Source organism: Eurosta solidaginis, chromosome X, assembly GCF_040869045.1.
Source record: "Eurosta solidaginis isolate ZX-2024a chromosome X, ASM4086904v1, whole genome shotgun sequence".
Lineage (NCBI taxonomy): Eukaryota > Metazoa > Arthropoda > Insecta > Diptera > Tephritidae > Eurosta > Eurosta solidaginis.
Window position 1 is genome coordinate 136,666,869 of NC_090324.1, and position 19,729 is coordinate 136,686,597.

At 39.5% G+C, this 19,729-nt stretch overlaps 1 protein-coding gene across 1 annotated transcript in view; it reads right to left on the bottom strand.

Annotated features, from left to right (window-relative positions):
• Positions 1-19,729, bottom strand: part of LOC137235482 (calcium-dependent secretion activator-like) — a 3,515,579-nt gene that overhangs the window by 1,362,085 nt on the left and 2,133,765 nt on the right. Inside the window, exon 7 of the mRNA XM_067758482.1 lies at positions 15,582-15,738. Within this exon, the coding sequence (XP_067614583.1) occupies positions 15,582-15,738 (157 nt within the window). The remainder of the gene's footprint in view (positions 1-15,581; positions 15,739-19,729) is intronic.

The window sequence follows — 19,729 nt, forward strand, 5'->3', positions numbered from 1 at the left end:
CCTGGCGTTAAAGTCGCCAAGCACGACTTTTATATCATGACGGGGGCAGCGCTCGTATGTGCGTTCTAATCGTTCATAAAAAGTGTCTTTCACCTCACCGTCTTTCTCCTCTGTCGGCGCATGGGCGCAGATGAATGATATATTAAAAAATTTTGCTTTTATTCGAATAGCGGCGAGACGCTCGTCCACAGGCGTGAACGCCAGCACTTGGCGACAAAGTCTCTCTCCCACCACGAATCCGACGCCGAAACTGCGCTTATTCACATGGCCACTCCAATATATGTCACAATTTTTGATCTTCTTTCTTCCTTGCTTCGTCCAACGCATTTCTTGGATGGCGGTGATGTCAGATTTTGCTTTGACGAGGACATCAACCAGCCGGGCATCTGCACCAATCCCATTCAGGGAGCAGACGTTCCAGGTGCATGCCCTCAATTCATTGTCCTTCAAACGTTTGCCATGGTCGTCATCAATAGAGAGTGTATTTATCCGAGGCTTGTTATATTTCATTGGAGTATGGTTTTACGTGACTGGTCCCAAGCCCAGCGCACAACCCGCTCAGCGGGGGTGAAAATATTAATTGGCACGTTTATATAGCGAGCCGCTTGCTCCAAGACAGACGCCCGCTTGCAGCCGCACCTAGAGGTGTACAGACGCTGCCGATGAAATCTCCCCCGGCTAGCCCTTAAACCGATTATGTCAGAGTGGCCTAGCCAGGTTGTCGCCTTCTCACATTAGCTCACCGCTAAACGGGTGTTTAGCGGCTACCCAGAGGATACTTGGCCGCAAGCGACCGGCAGTAGTGAGCTGCTTGAACCGCATGCAAAAGAATCGCTCTGGCCATTCCCAGGTGAATGGCGGTCAGAAGCTTTCCCCACTTTCGTGGACTTCTACACACGGCCCCACCCTCCTGGGATATTATCCGGATAAACTAATAACACCATAGCAATGATAATACTTTTTCTTTAAATAAATCAAATAGTACTTTTAATACTCGAATTATTTTATAGTAGGTAGAGTGGTTGCACCGAAAGGAAGAGTGGTTGGGTTCGAAACCTGCTGTAGGCATGTAGTTATAAACATGTATTTCCGTCACTTATGGGTAAGTATGCAGGTAAATTTTCAAAATTATAAGACACAGGAAATTTTTAAAGCCTACATCTAAAGCAGGTAGTATTTTCTTTTCCCGGCTTCGTATAAAAAGGAACCTTTTTGTCTAGGTAAGATTTGATTTTTTCAATTTTATTCTTGTTCCGAGTATAAATATGAGTTAATGCGCCTTGAAACTTCATAACATCTGCAAGGCTCGCCGGAGATAGTTCAGTTCATAAGTCAAATTTCAAAACCGTGATTTATTAAAAAAAATAAAATGAGTAAAAGGACGCGAGAATTTGAGTGTAATAACGATCCAGATATATTCTGTTTCATGTGTGGTCAATATACTATCATAAGGCGACGACGAGTGTTCTCAGATCATATCAAAACTTTATACTCCAAGTATTTTGGCATTGAGCCTAAAAATTATGAAAAACCATGGACACCGAACACTTTGTGTACATCGTGTCGAGTAGAATTGATTCAGTTGGAATCAGGACAACAAATAAAATTTGATACATCAATGATATGGAAAGAACCTACTTGCCATTTAATAGAGTGTTATATTTGTCAAACAAAAGTACTTGGCGTTGGAAGATCAAGAAGAGTAACCTATGCCAGCGTACCTACAGTGACATTACCAGTACTACATTCAACGGCAGTTGCGGATCCAGTTCCATTGTGATCAGTAATATCTGAGTGCGGGGAATCAAGTTGTACTGAATTTCGCATGGGAAACGAGAGAAACGTTCTGTCACAAGCACAACTTAATGATTGGATAAGAGATTTGGAACTATCCAAGGAAAAGGCCGAGATCCACATTTCTCGTATGCAACAATTTAAATTTGTGTCATCCGATGTTAAGGTGAACCGGAAAGAGTCGAGTTTACCGTTGGTGTGGATAACATCAAATACACCCATCTTGTCAAGAAAGAGAAAATCATACTTCCACCCTTACACATCAAGATCGGTTACATTAAAAACTTTGTTAAGGCTTTGGATAAAGAAGGCGGAGCATTCGACTATTTGAAAACAATTTTTCCAGATATTTCTCAAGCCAAGATAGAGGAGGTATTTTTGTTGGACCACAAATAAAAAAAGTTGATCACCAATAATCAATTCGAAGGACTACTCTCATCAGTTGAGGCAGCAGCGTGGGGATCCTTTGAAAAGGTCGTTGCTTCTTTTCTCGGTAGACACAAAATCAAATTAAGATAAAGATTGTTAGAATATAGTATAAACATAAATAAATTTAAAAAAAGTTAAAAATATGGGTAATTTCATTCATAAATTGAACTTTTAACTAGAAACAGAGCATAGCTAGATATTTCACTCTTCTTTATACCATACATACGTTTTGAGGTATACGTTGAAATTGCGCAACCTGGGTATTTTTATTTGATCGCTTATAACTTACGTGATTTTGCATCGATTTTTTTCGATGATAGCTTATCTTTTTTCTAATTAAACAGAGCTTTACGTAAAGAAAAAATATCTGGAAAAAAGTTATGGTTTTGGAATGCTGCCCTCGCAAAGAGTAATTTTTTTCATATTTTTTTCATAAAAAAAAAAAACAAAAATCTGAAATGATAAGCTAATATCTCGAAAACTATCTAAAAAAAATAAATGTAAGGCGCGATAACCTCCGAAGAGATCTAAGGCCGAGCTTCTCTTCCAATTTGAGTCGTGCTCCTCTTGATTTTCCCTACAAATTGGCCGGACGGGACCTACATGTTTTATGCCGACTCCGAACGGCATCTGCAAAGCAGATGAGTTTTCACTGAGAGCTTTTCATGGCAGAAATACACCCGGAGTGCTTGCCAAACACTGCCGAGGGGCGACCCCGCTTAGAAAAAATTTCTTCTAATTGAAAAATCTTATTTCTAAAATTTTGATGTTGCTTTGCCTGGGACTGGAACCCAGGGCATACGGTATGATAGGCGGAGCACGCTACCCATCACACCACGGTGGCCGCCAACTCGAAAACTATCTGGTTGAGCAAAAAACAATGTATGATGCATTTATAGCAAATTTTATCGTCTTTCCGATTCTGCAAACTGCAATTCCTTGGCCCATTCGTGAGATATACGTAATTAATTAATCTTTTTGGTTTTTTCGAATAACGGTAAATTGCAAATATCTCAAAAACGGTACCATAGAATCAAAAATGAACTCGATTTTCGAAATCAGGGGGTGGTTTTGCATATGAATTTCATAACGGGGTCTCTGGTAAATTTTGGCCGTCGACCAGTGTTATTCTTTAACTCTCCTTGGTGAATGGTTAGAGTATATTTTGTGTGTTCAGCTTGAGGTCTGTCGTTGAACTCAGCCTCAACTGTGCCACCTCATCAGCTGCTTTGATGAATTTCTCCATATCGTTTGATATTTAAACGAGAATAACTACTATACAGGGCCTAGTTGGAAAATTCGAGTTTGGTACTCAGAAACAAAGGGAAGGGTTTAAATAACCTAACACCACCACTCAAAAAATTTTAACGCAAAAGAAAAATTTTGGAATCACCTCTTTATGGTCTTTTCTTAAATTTATTATAACCAAATACACGACTATAAATTTAATTTTCAGCTCTTCGCCACTGAATACCAGAATTTATGAAAAATAATTATATGCGTGTGTGTGTTATAAGTATAATAAAATATGTGATATAAAGATACAGTGAACAAAAAATCGAATATAAATGTGAGGATTAAACGACTCAAACCCAATTTATATTGCTTTTAAAGAAAAAGAAGATATTGTATTTAGTTTTACAAAATAGTGGGCCTGTATGTGTGACCGGTGTGCAATATGCGAAGTGAGGTTATGTCTCCTCTAATAAAATGTATATTGCTGGTGCTGAGTGTCCAAGGAAAATTTGCTTGCCACAAAATTAACGCTTGTAGCTAGAGCCAATAAATGGTCTTTTGCAACAAAACGTGTGTGTGTGCACGTTTAAATTTTTAAACGAGCAGAAAGCACTGTGTTAGCGACGTTAGGAATAAAAAGGCAGTGATTAATATTAAAATTTACAATAGTATTTTATTTCAAGGGAATGTGCAATATAAAAATAGAACGTAGAGTTCAAAAAGCAAACATGCAATTGCTACAATGTTAAATAAAAAAAAAAATAAACGTAAGGCGCGATAACCTCCGAAGAGATCTAAGGCCGAGCTTCTCTTCCAATTTGAGTCGTGCTCCTCTTGATTTTCCCTACAAATTGGCCGGACGGGACCTACATGATTTTATGCCGACTCCGAATGGCATCTGCAAGGCAGATGAGTTTTCACTGAGAGCTTTTCATGGCAGAAATACACCCGGAGCGCTTGCCAAACACTGCCGAGGGGCGACCCCGCTTATAAAAATTGTCTTCTAATTGAAAAACCTTATTTCTAAAATTTTTGATGTTGCTTTGCCCGGGGTTTGAACCCAGGGCATCCGGTGTGGTAGGCGGAGCACGCTACCATCACACCACGGTGGCCGCTACAATGTTACCTTTTAGTATATACGGAGACTCTGCGTTCTGGCGGTGTTGATCGCTGGAGTGACCTTTTTTTGTGGTTTTTTAAAAACTTGATAATTTGAGAACTTACGGCTTTAAGACGTTCGAGCGTGCGTATACTGCGGCTGCTTCAATCCAAGTGACCGGGTTCCATTCCACACGTTCCGTTTACCCCCAAAGCTAACAGGCCTTTGGCGGGGTAACTTAACGAAACGTCACTTTTTCGCCTTGTATGAGTGATAACGGCCGAAGTTAATAAGCGGTTTTATATCAGTTTACATGAGGGTGGCCGGTCCTTAATTTCCTTTGGGGTTAGCCTGCTGGCCTAAACACGGGGACAAACCTTTTTTTCGTTATGGGTTGTATAGCAGCACCAAATCTCCTCCCTGAAATTGTTCCGAATTAATTGCTTTATCGTACCTCGCTTTAATCTTGTCACTCATAGCCTTTGCTCGTTGCCTTACCAGATCGTGTATCTCTCTCAGATTTTCTTCCAAGACACTAGTGGATTTCTTGACATTTCTCTCCGCATCGACATCTATCCCATACTTCAAATAAACTGGCAGTCGTAGGTCATTGCCAAAAATTACCTTTGCGGGAGTTTGGCCCGTTGTCTCATGTTCATGACCTCCGCTTGGACAATTATGCAGCACTCTGAGCACGTCAGGAATCCTCTTTCTGGGAACAAGTATCAGTTTCTTCTTGCACTGACCATCCTCACTCTCCCATACGCGATGCAAGCAACCGGATATCAATTCTAAACTGTTCCACTGTGCCCAATATGACTTCGCAATGGGACTCTCTGCTGACATCTCCTCTCTATTTGGTCTTTCGTTTCGTTCGAGCCCTTGCATAACATGTGACAGATTTGTATCTTCTAGCTGACACTTCCTTAGTTGTTCCTTGTCCCATTCATCCGCACACGTTATAGTCATTAGCCGGACATCTATAATGTCTTCTTTAGCCTCGGCCTTTGAACAGTGCTTGCATTCCAAACTACATGGTCTTTGTGACATTGCATCGGCATTCCCATGTGTACTACCTTTCCGATGCTCAATGGAAAAGTCTTAGCTTTGTAGCCGCTCGATCCACCGTGCCAATCGTCCTTCTGGATTACGGAACTGTAGAAGCCATTTCAACACTGCGTGATCTGTCCTGACGCGGAATCTCTGGCCGTAGAAATATTTGTGAAAGTGTTTAATGCACTCTATCAATGCCAACAGCTCTCTCCGTGTAACGCAATAGTTCCTCTCTGGTTTTCCAATCGAACGGCTGTAGTATGCAACTACCTTCTCCTGTCCATCGACCAGTTGTAATACTTTTTGCATCCTGCTCTTCCAGTTTCGCAAAGAGCTGCGATGATACCTGTTCCGAAATTTTTGTCGACATTCCAGATATACGTGCCTCTTGCGCTTCCAGTTGAGATGACATATGTATATGTCTTCTGCTCTTCCAATTGAGATGACATTTGTGACGCCATTTCTGAAATGCTTGCCTTCTGTGACTCCAGCTGAGATGCCATTGTCGATATTTGTGCAGATATTGTGCTCGTCACTGTCTGCGGTGTTTCGTTTTTTCTTCCATTTTTGTTGTTGTTTTGTCGCTATCATAATAAAAGACATACTCCTCAGCATTGTTCCTTCAAATACCATAGCTACACTTAGTCGTCTTTGTAGCTAGGATTTATCGCCAAAAGTAGCCAATCCACGGACTTCCCACTCCTCCTTTAGTCACTGGATCGTCAATTCACTCAACTTTTTCATGTCCAAGTTTTATTCGAAGTCTTCGGAATGTATTCAACAATTCCTCTTCTGACACCAATTGTAACGAATTTACTGCAATTCCCCTTATTTGCAATCTTCTGCTAACGTTCGAATCACTGAACTGTTGAATAAATAACTCCACTATTCAATAATGCAAAATGGCATTTATTAAAATTCTTCACAATATAGTGCACTTCACAATAAATAACTCTACTACTGCTCGACAGATAGCGTGCTTAATCAAAACTGATTCTCGCGCCTCTAATGTTGGTGCTTTTATACTCTGTGATTTCCTCGTTGCATCTTCTAGGCGCTTCCAGAATTTACTTAGTTACTGCCATGTAATTATAACTACAGATACAGGTGTATAGCTCTCATATCCACGTGTATTTGTGAGCGACACTTCCACAATTACAATTGCATACTTTTGGGAGCATCTCAGATAAGATATATGCATGTGTTTGTGCGTTGCTTCTCCGCTGCGTGTACGTACATATGTGTAGACATAATGATTGATTCGTTCATGTAGATACATAATGATTGATTTATGGATGTGCATACAAGTCACTCTTATCATAGGCTTAGAGATGATAGTACCCTTTAGTGTTGCTAATATTCGTAACAATATACTTGCTGGTGGACACTGCATCCAATCAGCAATTTCTGCCAGAGATCAAATATCTCAAGCCTTGCAATTAGCCGGCTTTCCAACACGAAAGTGGACAGCCAATTGCGAGCAAATTCTAAAAGATATTCCTAAACAATATCTACTCAACAAAGACTTCCTGGAATTCGAAGATGCAAGTTCAGTGAAGGCACTAGGAATAAGATGGAATGCACACAATGATGAGTTTTACCTCTATCCAATGGAAAATTGCGAAGGTTTTAATAAAAAGAGCAATCCTATCGGCAATCGCTAAACTGTTCGACCCATTAGGATGGCTTGCTTCAATAATTGTGGTAGCAAAAAAAAAATCATGCAAAACATTTGGCAACGCAAATGCTTCTGGTTCAAAAAGGTGTTGTCTTCATTTTCTAGTTGGTTGGAAGCTGTCCTTGGTGAAGTTTCCACTAGCTCTAGGCTAATAGCTTTGTGGTCGCTGTGTATGTAGACGTTACTTATGGACCATTTTGCTCGTCTCGCTATTTCGCTGCTAGCAACCGTGACATCTATAATGGAGCGTATATTGCCAGTGTCGAATGAATATTTCCCTGCCTCGTTTAGAAGTTCTAGCCTCAGGGGCGTACGGCTTTCGAGAAGAACTCTACCTCTATCGTTAGTTCTACTACTACCCCATACAGTTGACCATGTATTGAAGTCTCCACATATTATAAGCGGGTGTTGACCGTGTGCTTCTATGGTCATCCCAAGAATCATGTTCTCAAACTCTGTGCTAGTCATTCTCGGAGATGCATAGTAACTAAAAATGTATATTCCTTTGATTTTTGCCCAGGTGAATCCAGCCACTGTGGGTGCCATTTTTCCTGCGGAAGAAGTTGCGCTGGTATCCAAATTGAGGGTTTCCCACCCAAGTACGTGAGCCAGCCTTGCTCCTGCTTATTTCTGTACGGCTCAGATAGTATCGTATGTAAAATTCTCCTTCAAATATTGTTTGGGGTAAGAGGTCTTGTGCCGCTTCATGGTGGTTTAAATTAAGTTGCAACAATCTGGTTGCTTCCTTCCCGTTGTGGGCATCTAAAACTGCCTGCAGAATATTGTCCCCCACATAACCCACATTTCGGTGCGTTGGAGGAGTTGCCTTATGTCCCTCCTGACCGCATTTCCTACAAATATTTTACCTATCTCTAGTATTTTTGCACTTCTGGGCTATACGCCCATAGGCCCAGCACCTATAACAGTACCTCTCTTGTTTCACCTCTCTAATTATTCTTTGCTCCTTTAAAACATCTTTAGTATCATCCGCCATAAGGCTTACAAGGGCCGATTTTGTACCTCTGCATCCTGTACGTATACTTTTTTGGCAGTTGGATCAGGCCGTTCTATCCTGCATTGCTGATGGATCGCACCACAAATGTCATCGGGCGTAGTAATCTGATCGAGGACTCTGATCCCCTTGTTTTCCCCTCTTGAACAAATATCATTTTCCGGTCCTTCTAAAAGTTTTGACGTCACCCCCTAAGGCTTTTAGTTCACCACAACTCCTCACTTACTTTTCGCAGTACTTCAGCATACGTAGCATCTCCAGCCTTTGAAATTATGGTTGCATGCGGCCTGGCTTTAATCATTTTCTTCCTATTTGCCACTATGTGTTTGGCTACCTGCGACTCTCATGACTTTTGAGATGTGGCATCTTCTTTTCTTTCGACCTTTTTCTGATTCAGTAGCGCTTGCGATTTTACTCGCTTGTAACTCTCCTCATGCCTTGGCGTAATATCCTTGGCGAAGATCGTGGGCTTGGCTACTTGATTTTCCACTGTCTTTATAATTGGAAATTAATTTCTTCTTTAAGTCCTTAACCTCCAGTGCGGATTCTATGTACAATGCCTTGATTATGGAGGCGAAGCGCTTAATTTCAGCGTGTATATTATTACGTAGTATGGCGGCCACCGTGGTGTGATGGTAGCGTGCTCCGCCTATCACACCGTATGCCCTGGGTTCAACTCCCGGGCAAAGCAACATCAAAATTTTAGAAATAAGATTTTTCAATTAGAAGAAAATTTTTCTAAGCGGGGTCGCCCCTCGGCAGTGTCTGGCAAGCGCTCCGATTGTATTTCTGCCATGAAAAGTTCTCAGTGAAAACTCATCTGCCTTGCAGATGCTGTTCGGGGTCGGCATAAAACATGTAGGTCCCGTCCGGCCAATTTGTAGGGAAAAATCAAGAGGAGCACGACGCAAATTGGAAGAGAAGCTCGGCCTTAGATCTCTTCGGAGGTTATCGCGCCTTACATTTATTTATTTTTTATTTTATATTATTACGCCCTTTAAAAAACTCAAACAGATCATCAATTGATCTCCCTAACTTGGTCATCTTATTTTTGATCCCTCCTTCTTAATGAGGTCACTTGTGCCTGTTTTAGCCTTCTCCTGTCTTGCCCTTGGAGTAACAGCCGGAGAAGAATTGCCTGCCGTTGGCTTCTGCTTTCGTCCCATAAATGGGTTGATCTATATTTTTATTTAAGTTACTCATTAATGTGATTTGGTCCCCACTTGGGGCCGCTATCTTAGTCCGAATGTACAGTTACCTTGAATGATCCCGTGGATATCTATCGAGGGCAGGGAAGCCACGTGAAAGTTGACGCAGTCCCTTATGAAAACTGCGTCCAGAGCCAAATCAGGGTTAATCGGGAGAATCTCAACCGAACCTTCACCACCAACTTATTGATGCGGACTGCAAACGTACCCCAAGGTCTGCCAAGGTTTAAACGGGACGCAGACTAATATCACATTAGCCGTAAAGTCGTTTTGACGGGTTGTGAAGCCGTGTACTAAGATTTTAACAAACATATCCAAATCGTTATTCTAGTATACCTTAATTAAGACCTTACTGGGCTAAGTCTTAATATGCTATCAAATTTAAGCCTTCCTAAACATTAAGAATTGAGCTGTTTTCCTTCGTAAGTGCCGCATAGTTGTCTCCCCATCTTGGTTAGGTGTTCCCTCGGTTCAGCCTCGATGTGGGTTGCGGATGCTTAAATTACGGGCGGCATCTATTCGCCCCGTCACTGGGGGCTCACAGGGTGCATGAGGCCTTTTAAGCCAACCCCTCCTCGCCAGCCGCTCTTGGTCAGGGGCTGCTTATTTGAATATTTGCACCTAACCTAAATTTATAGGCCGTTCACTTTTTGCCACCAGTGACCCCCTTGGCCTGAGCTCAGTTCCCCACTTACATAACTGCAAGTTAGCTTTATAACTCAGAGTTAAACTGACATGAGGGTTTAAACTCATACATATTTTAAACAAAATTTCAACTAAAGTGGACCTTAAAGGGAAAATTTTTTTTATAGAAGCAATTCCAGGTACTTTGTCAATCCATTCTCTTTTAGGTATGTCCACTACTAAGGTTTTGACCGCAGCTGTATATATTGAGACTATATTTGGTTTGACAGATTTTATCAATAGCTTAAGTGACAGCTTTACTTTTGGGGATCAACATCTTACCTGATTGTGGTGATGTTCAAGTCTGCATAAAAACTCATGAACATGGAAAACACCATTCAGAAGCGGCTATGACTTGTTGGAGAACATTTTCGATTGCGAAAGCATGGCTTTATTTCTTAATTTCCTTATACTATGTAAAAACACACACCAAATTGGCAATTTATACCATTTGGGCAATTTATTACGCAATTTATATTATAATAAATTGTATTAATAAATTGGCAATTAAAAAAAAATTGCTTAATAAATTGTTTCTAATTGCAAATGCAACCTTGTAAAGTTTGTTTATTGAGTAGATTTAAACGTCAGTTTCACGAAATAACCCAAATGTAAAAGTAACAGCACGTCAAATAAAATAAATCAATATTTTTTAAAAATGACGGCGAACGGCGTAAATGGTGAGTAAATTTGAAATTTTAAAAGCCAACCTTGATTCTAAACTTGATTCTATGGCTTTAAATAACAACACACGTTTAGAAATTTCCATATTTTTGAAACTATTATTTATTTTCACAAACAAATTTTAAATTTAAAAACCCACCAGCTGTCCAATTACTACTTTGTAATCTAAACTAAGTTGTATGAACACCACTCAATTAAAACCGAAATTGCCTCAATTTATTTTTCTGTTTGAACATATTATTAGTATAAAAAAGCATTGGTTGGCTAGAGTAATTCTTCGCTGGATTTGTCAGCAGATACTAACAATATTATAAAATTTTTACATTGTTGGCTAAGTTATGTTCTGCGAACGGATGAAGACGCTTCGGCCAATAAAGTATTTCAATCGACACCGAAGTGAATGAAGCAAGAGAATTTGCATTGACTAAGCTTTTCGTTGCAGAAATACACTGCGAGAGCTTGCCCAAATGCCGAGGGGCGGCCCTACTTAAAGAATTAATATGGCTTTTCCCGGGACTTGAACCCAGAAGTTAGTTTATAACTCAGAGCTAAACTGACATGAGGGTTTAAACTCATACATATTTTAAACAAAATTTCAACTAAAGTGGACCTAAAAGGGAACATTTTTTTTTTATAGAAGCAATTCCAGGTACTTTTTCAATCCATTCTGTTTTAAGTATGTCCACTACTAAGGTTTTGACCGCAGCTGTATATATTGAGACTATATTTGGTTTGACAGATTTTATCAATAGCTTAAGTGACAGATTTAATTTTGGGGACGTTCAAGTCTGCATAAAAACTCATGAACATGGAAAACTCCATTCAGAAGCGGCTATGACTTGTTGGAGAACATTTTTGATTGCGAAAGCATGGCTTTATTTCTTAATTTCCTTATACTATGTACAAACACACACCAAATTGGCAATTTATACCATTTGGGCAATTTATTACGCAATTTATATTATAATAAATTGTATTAATAAATTGCCAATTAAAAAAAATTGCTTAATAAATTGTTTCTAATTGCAAATGCAACCTTGTAAAGTTTGTTTATTGGGTAATTTAAACGTCAGTTATACGAAATAACCCAAATGTAAAAGTAACAGCACGTCAAATAAAATAAATCAATATTTTGTTAAAAATGTCGGCGAACAGCGTAAGTGGTGAGTAAATTTGAAATTTTAAAAGCCAACCTTGATTCCAAACTTGATTCTATGGCTTTAAATGACAACACACGTTTAGAAATTTCCATATTTTTAAAACTATTATTTATTTTCACAAATAAATTTTAAATTTAAAAACCCACCAGCAGCCCAATTACTACTGTGTAATCTAAACCAAGTTGTATGAACACCACTCAATTAAAACCGAAATTGCCTCCATTTATTTTTCTGTTTGAACATATTATTAGTCTAAAAAAGCATTGGTTGGCTAGAGTAATTCTTCGCTGGATTTCTCAGCAGATACTTTTGGCAGTATGTCAGCAAACGTAGCATCTCCAGCCTTTGAAATTATGGTTGCATCCGGCCTGGCTTTAATCATTTTCTTCCTATTTGCCATTTTGTGTTTGGCTACCAGCGACTCTCACGACTTTTGAGCTGTGGCATCTACTTTTCTTTCGACCTTTTTCTGATTCAGTAGCGCTTGCGATTTTACTCGCTTGTAAATCTCCTCATGCCTTGGCGTAATGTCCTTGGCGGAGATCGTCGGCTCGGCTACTTGATTTTCCCCTGTATTTATAATTGGAAATTAATTTCTTCTTTAAGTCCTTAACCTCCATTGCGGATTCTATGTACAATGCCTTGATTATGGAGGCGAAGCGCTTAATTTCACGTTTATATTATTACGCCCTTTAAAAAACTCAAACGGATCATCAATTGATCTCCCTAACTTGGTCATCTTATTTTTAATCCCTCCTTCATAATGAAGTCACTTAATGAAGGAGTGCCTGTTTTAGCCTTCTCCTGTCTTGCCCTTGGATTAACAGCCGGAGAAGCCTTGCCTGCCGTTGGCTTCCGCTCCTTTTGGTTTTGTCCCCGTATGCCACGAAATATTTTGACCGACGATCGATAGATCAGGCCCTTCTGGGGAGCGAAATAGCTTTCGTCCCATAAATTGGTTGATCTATATTTTTATTTAAGTTACTCATTAATGTGATTTGGTCCCCACTTGGGGCCGCTATCTTAGTCCGAATGTACAGTTACATTGAATGATCCCGTGGCTATCTATCGAAGGCAGGGAGGCCACGTTAAGGTTGACGCAGTCCCTTATGAAAACTGCGTCCAGTGCCAAATCAGCGTTGATCGGGAGAATCTCAACCAAACCTGCACCACCAACTTAATGATTACGGAATGCAAACGTACCCAAAGGCCTGCCAAGGTTTAAACGGGACGGAGACTAATATCACATTAGCCGGAAAGTCGTTTTGATGGGTTGTGAAGCCGTGTACTAAGCTTTTAACAAACATATCCAAATCGTTATTCTAGTATACCTTAATTAAAACCTTACTGGGCTAAGTCTTAATATGCCAACAAATATAAGCTTTCCTAAACATTAAGAATTGAGCTGTTTTCCTTCGTAAATGCCGCATAGTTGTCTCCCCATCTTGGTTAGGTGTTCCCTCGGTTCAGCCTCGATGTGGGTTGCGGATGCTTAAGTTACGGGCGGCATCTATTCGCCCCGTCACTGGGGGCTCACAGGGTGCATGAGGCCTTATAAGCCAAACCCTCCTGCCAACCGCTCTTGGTCAGGGGCTGCTTATTTGAATATTTGCACCTAACCTTAATTTATAGGCCGTTCACTTTTTGCCGCCAGTGACCCCCTTGGCCTGAGCTCAGCTCACCACTTACATAACTGCAAGTTAGCTTTATAACTCAGAGTTAAACTGACATGAGGGTTTAAACTCATACATATTTTAAGCAAAATTTCAACTAAAGTGGACCTAAAAGGGAAAATTTTTTTTATAGAAGCAATTCCAGGTACTTTTTCAATCCATTCTGTTTTAAGTATGTCCACTACTAAGGTTTTGGCCGCAGCTGTATATATTGAGACTATATTTGGTTTGACAGATTTTATCAATCGCTTAACTGACAGCTTTAATTTTGGGGATCAACATCTTACCTGATTGTGATGATGTTCAAGTCTGCATAAAAACTCATGAACATGGAAAACTCCATTCAGAAGCGGCTATGACTTGTTGGAGAACATTTTCGATTGCGAAAGCATGGCTTTATTTCTTAATTTCCTTATACTATGTACAAACACACACCAAATTGGCAATTTATACCATTTGGGCAATTTGTTACGCAATTTATATTGTAATAAATTGTATTAATAAATTGCCAATTAAAAAAAATTGCTTAATAAATTGTTTCTAATTGCAAATGCAACCTTGTAAAGTTTGTTTATTGGGTAATTTAAACGTCAGTTATACGAAATAACCCAAATGTAAAAGTAACAGCACGTCAAATAAAATAAATCAATATTTTGTCAAAAATGTCGGCGAACAGCGTAAATGGTGAGTAAATTTGAAATTTTAAAAGCCAACCTTGATTCCAAACTTGATTTTATGGCTTTAAATGACAACACACGTTTAGAAATTTCCATATTTTTAAAACTATTATTTATTTTCACAAATAAATTTTAAGTTTAAAAACCCACCAGCAGCCCAATTACTACTGTGTAATATAAACTAAGTTGTATGAACACCACTCAATTAAAACCGAAATTGCCTCAATTTATTTTTCTGTTTGAACATATTATTAGTCTAAAAAAGCATTGGTTGGCCAGAGTAATTCTTCGCTGGATTTCTCAGCAGATACTAACAATATTATAAAATTTTGCATTGCTGGCTAGGTTATGTTCTGCGAGCGGATGAAGACGCTTCGGCCAATAAAGTATTTCAATCGACACCGAAGTGAATGAAGCAAGAGAATTTGCATTGATTAAGCTTTTCGTGGCAGAAATACACTGCGAGAGCTTGCCCAAATGCCGAGGGGCGGCCCTGCCTAAAGAATTAATATGGCTTTTCCCGGGACTTGAACCGAGAACTATAGGTGCGGTAACGATTACCCTGAGATAAAGAAAGATTTTCTTATTTCGGGTCACCCTGTCTGTAATATCGCCTAGTTCCGGAGAGTTTCTGCCCTGTTATGACTGAGCGTGTGTGTTTCTCAAAGAAGATATCGAAGGAGGCTTAAATTTGAGAAATTTTTCTTTTTGCTAAATCTATCATTATGCAAGTAGTCCCATGTATTTGCTTTCACCTCCTTCTGGGGTCTTTATACATCGTATTTTTTGGGCTGAAATGCGGAATTCTTTATATACGACTCGTTTCAACTTCTTCATTTTATTCTCGGGGCAGCATGAAGTGCTCTAGAGATATGCTCCAACTACTTATGCTTTCCGCTTGACTGAATTTCGCTATCAATTAGTAGTGTTGCTGCAGTATACAGATCCCAATCGATCTTGGTACCGTCGACGCAACGTCCCTCTATCGCAACATTTTCAATCCATCGATAACTAGCTTGAAGGAGCTGGATATGTCTAAGCCGAAATCTACATATTTACAAATGTCTGAATTTGTTGTTTTTATTATTATTTATTTTTGTTTGTATGAACAACAATTTGTCTTTTCACCCGGACATAATTTGCATAGCTATGTACGACAAATAAATTTCAAGATTAATTAATGGTTTCACTTACCGTCCCCTCGCAAATAATCGTTAAGTATTTGAAATAGTGGAAACGAATCCCAGGTATCTGGAGGCTGTTCAGTAAGTACCCTTTCCATATCCACAGCAAAAAGAGACCAGAAAATCTCTGCATGTTCAACCAACAGATCACTAAACCATGCAAATGCCTGAAAGGCGAGTGATAGGAAAAGATACATAATGTAATAAATAATAAAAGCACTCATATTAAAATTTAATTTGCAGATATTTTAGGTAAAACAATCAAATCTTGTAATTTAGGATAAGAAGCAAAAAACTTTCATTCACATTTTTTCTGGACTGAGTGCGTTTTTAACCTGCAGTGGGCTGCCGCGCGGAGGTCGGTCTCGGGTGGGATGGATAACTCGTAAATATATATAAAGAAATTACACATAGGATTTTCCTTTTTTTAGCAGTTATGTATTTAATTCGAGTTTAAAAAAACCTCAGAACATCTTGATAATTTACCTCATTTTCGAACAAGCGGCGTCGATTTTTGGCGTGATGTGTCGTGGTCAGCAGTTGATTGAAACTAAAATTATTTAAAAATGAAGCAAATGTCTTTAAATTCAATATTCATTTTTATATGTTTCAATACAATGATATTTTTTGTATTTTTAAATAGTTTAAACTTGCAATTTATTTTTAACTTGCTCACACTGCAAAAAACAACTAATACCATAACCTCATTTTTGAAGCTATTCTTAAAGAGTACAGTTCGAATACAACAAAAACAAATATACCTTTTAAAAGGCTGTTCTAACACACATTTGGTGACAAACTTCACACTTTGATTTTTTTACTTTTGGCCTATGGAACCGACCACTGTGCACTGAGAGGTAACTTGCAACAAGCAAAACAATAACCCCAAAACCAAACAATAACCATAAAGTTAGCACCGATTCATGACAAATCTATTACATTGTAACGAAGCTTTCCATGTGCCCCAATGCTAATTGCTGGGGTATACTCGCCGTGTCCTGGCTTCCGTACAATAAATTTATACTTTGGGGCCCTTTTCCAAGTCGTACAAATTCACTTTATTTAACTAACTTAATTATTTATAACAAACTTATCCTAAAATTTCATTTAAGTTCAATTGTTCACGTTTTGGCATTCGGTGTCTGCGTGGCCTGGTTGGTAACGGTCCACCCGAGTCCCGTTGGCGTGCCTGCTGGCGTGCTTGCTTACGTTGTTATTACTATACTTTTGTATTGGCTAACGGTCCACCCAGTTACGTTAGCGCGTGATTATGGGACGCCTTAGTGGCGTGCCTACGCTGGTGTTCGTCGCTGCGTTGGCTGTCGTGCTGGGTATTCGCCGCTGAGGGCACGCTGCCGTCACTAACGCTATTACTGCGCTGGCGGTCGTGATCAGTATGTTGTCGCCGATGGAGGCTTGGCTGGGTATGCGGCCACTGGGGACGCTCGTTGGCGACGCGTTGACGCTGGCGTCGTGGTTAGTATTTAGTCACTGAGGACGCTTGAAATAAAAAGGGTATGCAGTCACTGAGGACGCTCGTTGATGGCGCTCTGTCGTCGTTGGCGCTGTCGTAGGGCTGGCTGTCGCGATTAGTATTTCGTCGCTGAGGACGCTCGATGATAATGGGTCAGCGGCCGCTTGGGTGCCTGTTGACGACGCTTTGATGCTGGCGTCGCGGTTCTGTAGCTCTTTACGGGTCGCCTCACGGTTAATTTTGAGGAGTCGGCGGAGCGCAGCCTTGAGCATTAAGTGAGTGGGGAAAACCCACACACTCACGCACAGCTTAGTCTGCGTCTACGTCGGGTGGTGATGTCTCGCGCTGGTGAACATTCCTAACTACGAGCTATCACCTTCCGTCCCTAGATCGGACCAGTAATCACGGCACCGGGCTATACCGGTAGCTGGCCTCGATGTTGTCACGATAGGCTGCGTCGGCGTCGAAGGTTCTGTAATTGGCACACTTGGTTGCATCGGCGTCGATGACTCAATTGCTGGCACGTTTGGCTGACTGTGTCGGCGTCGGCGTTGCTTTGATATTATTGCGTTCACTCAAGTTAATATAGCGGTTCACGTTTGGTTGTGTAATGTTGTAAAATAAATAAAAGGGGACGCTGATGAGTAGCGTTAGAATATGATTGACTTTATTGAAGAAATGCATTTCTTTTTGTACAAAATTTCTTATTATACACATACGTAGTTACTCTAATACTCACAAACTAAAAAATTCCTAATACAGGTATTCTGAGTCAACGTATTACTTTGACCTAATTTTAGATATTTGTTATTATGTACATATAAATATTTTGGCAGGCACATTGACAAACTGTTAATGACGTTCAGTCATGCTGATTAGCGAGCTGGTCAATGTGACAGTCAAATAGAGTTGACGAATATAAACAGATATGGGTCTTGCTGTCGGCATTTGTATATGATGCTGAAATCCCGCTGTGTTGGATTACTACAAAAAACAAAAATTTATATTGGTTTAAGTCTATCCTTATAAATTATTATTTCCCTATATTTATTGGTCCTAATACTATCTCCTACTCCATGTGGTATTAACGTAAAGTTGTTGTTTTTATCGATACTTTGAACTTTATAATGTCCTTTATATTTACTATATAACTATGCGAGGCCTCTTCTCTAACTAATACTAAATCCAATATATATATTTCCTTATTGTAGCTACTTTTGACGTAATTAAATTTTTGCTTTTCTTTAGCTTCTTGGACGAATCTCCTTGCTCTTTGTTATGCTATCTTAAGTCTATATTTTACTTCTTTATCATAGGCTTCGTGATTGTATAATGGACTGATTTTATTTTCTTTTAGAAATTCGAAATTCGGGGGATTCTTTGCAAATATAAGTTCAAAAGGGCAATATTTATGTATGGTTGATGGCGTTGTATTGTAACAATATGCGAAAGACCTGCTGTATTCATCCCAATAGTCTTTGTCACTGGATATGTATGAACGTACATATTCAATTAATGTTCTGTGACTGCGTTCTACAGTACCTAAAGTTTGATGGTGATACGGTGTTGAGGTTTTATGCTCAATTTTTAGCATTTTACACAGTTCTCCAAATAAGCTATTTGTGTACTCTGTGCCCATGTCCGTTATGATTGTTTTCATGCATCCATAGATCAAAATGAAATGCTCGAACACGGCTTTCGCGACTGTTGTTGCGTGTTTGCTTGGGACTGGGATCGTTACCAAGTATTTGGTCAGATCGCATATAATGGTAACCGCATATTTCTTTCCATTTATCGACTTCGGTAATGGTCCGACTGTATCGATTTGTACAACATCGAAAGCCTTTGGATGTGTCTCCGTTATTGTCATTTGCTTCTTTATATGCTTATTAGTTTTATTTTTCTTACAGTGGATGCAGTTCTTTACGTATTTTCTTACGTCGTTTTTCATATTTGGCCAGCTATATTACCGCTTCGCTTGATTTTATCTGTCATGCGGTTTATTCCTGGGGGGCCACCATCGTCAGGATCGTCATGACATTTGTGCAGAATTTCTTTAATTTTCCCCGAATTTGTCACATATATAACCTCTGGGGTTAGTGTTATTGTTAACTTTTTGAGAACCTTGGTACCTACTTTTATAAATTTGCCTACTCGAATATAATTATATTTAAACAATCTGTTCCCTAAGGACAACTGTATTTGTACAAGTCCTAAATTGCCGGCTTCTTTTTCAAGCCTGGTAAAGAATTGTTCTAAGTCAATCTTATCCTCAACAAATAGGTTGCTTGTATCCAAATTGCTATAAGTTTTTTTTTTTTCCATTTTATACTCAGTTGAGCAGAGCTCACAGAGTATATTAACTTTGATTGGATAACGGTTGGTTGTACAGGTATAAAGGAATCGAGATAGATATAGACTTCCATATATCAAAATCATCAGTATCGAAAAAAAATTCGATTGAGCCATGTCCGTCCGTCCGTCCATCCGTCCGTCTGTCCGTTAACACGATAACTTGAGTAAATTTTGAAGTATCCTGATGAAATTTGGTACGTAGGTTCCTGGGCACTCATCTCAGATCGCTATTTAAAATGAAAGATATCGGACAATAACCACGCCGGCCAGAAAGCTCCAAAAAAGTACTAATACTCATTAGCACCTTTCATTTGATACCCATATCGTAC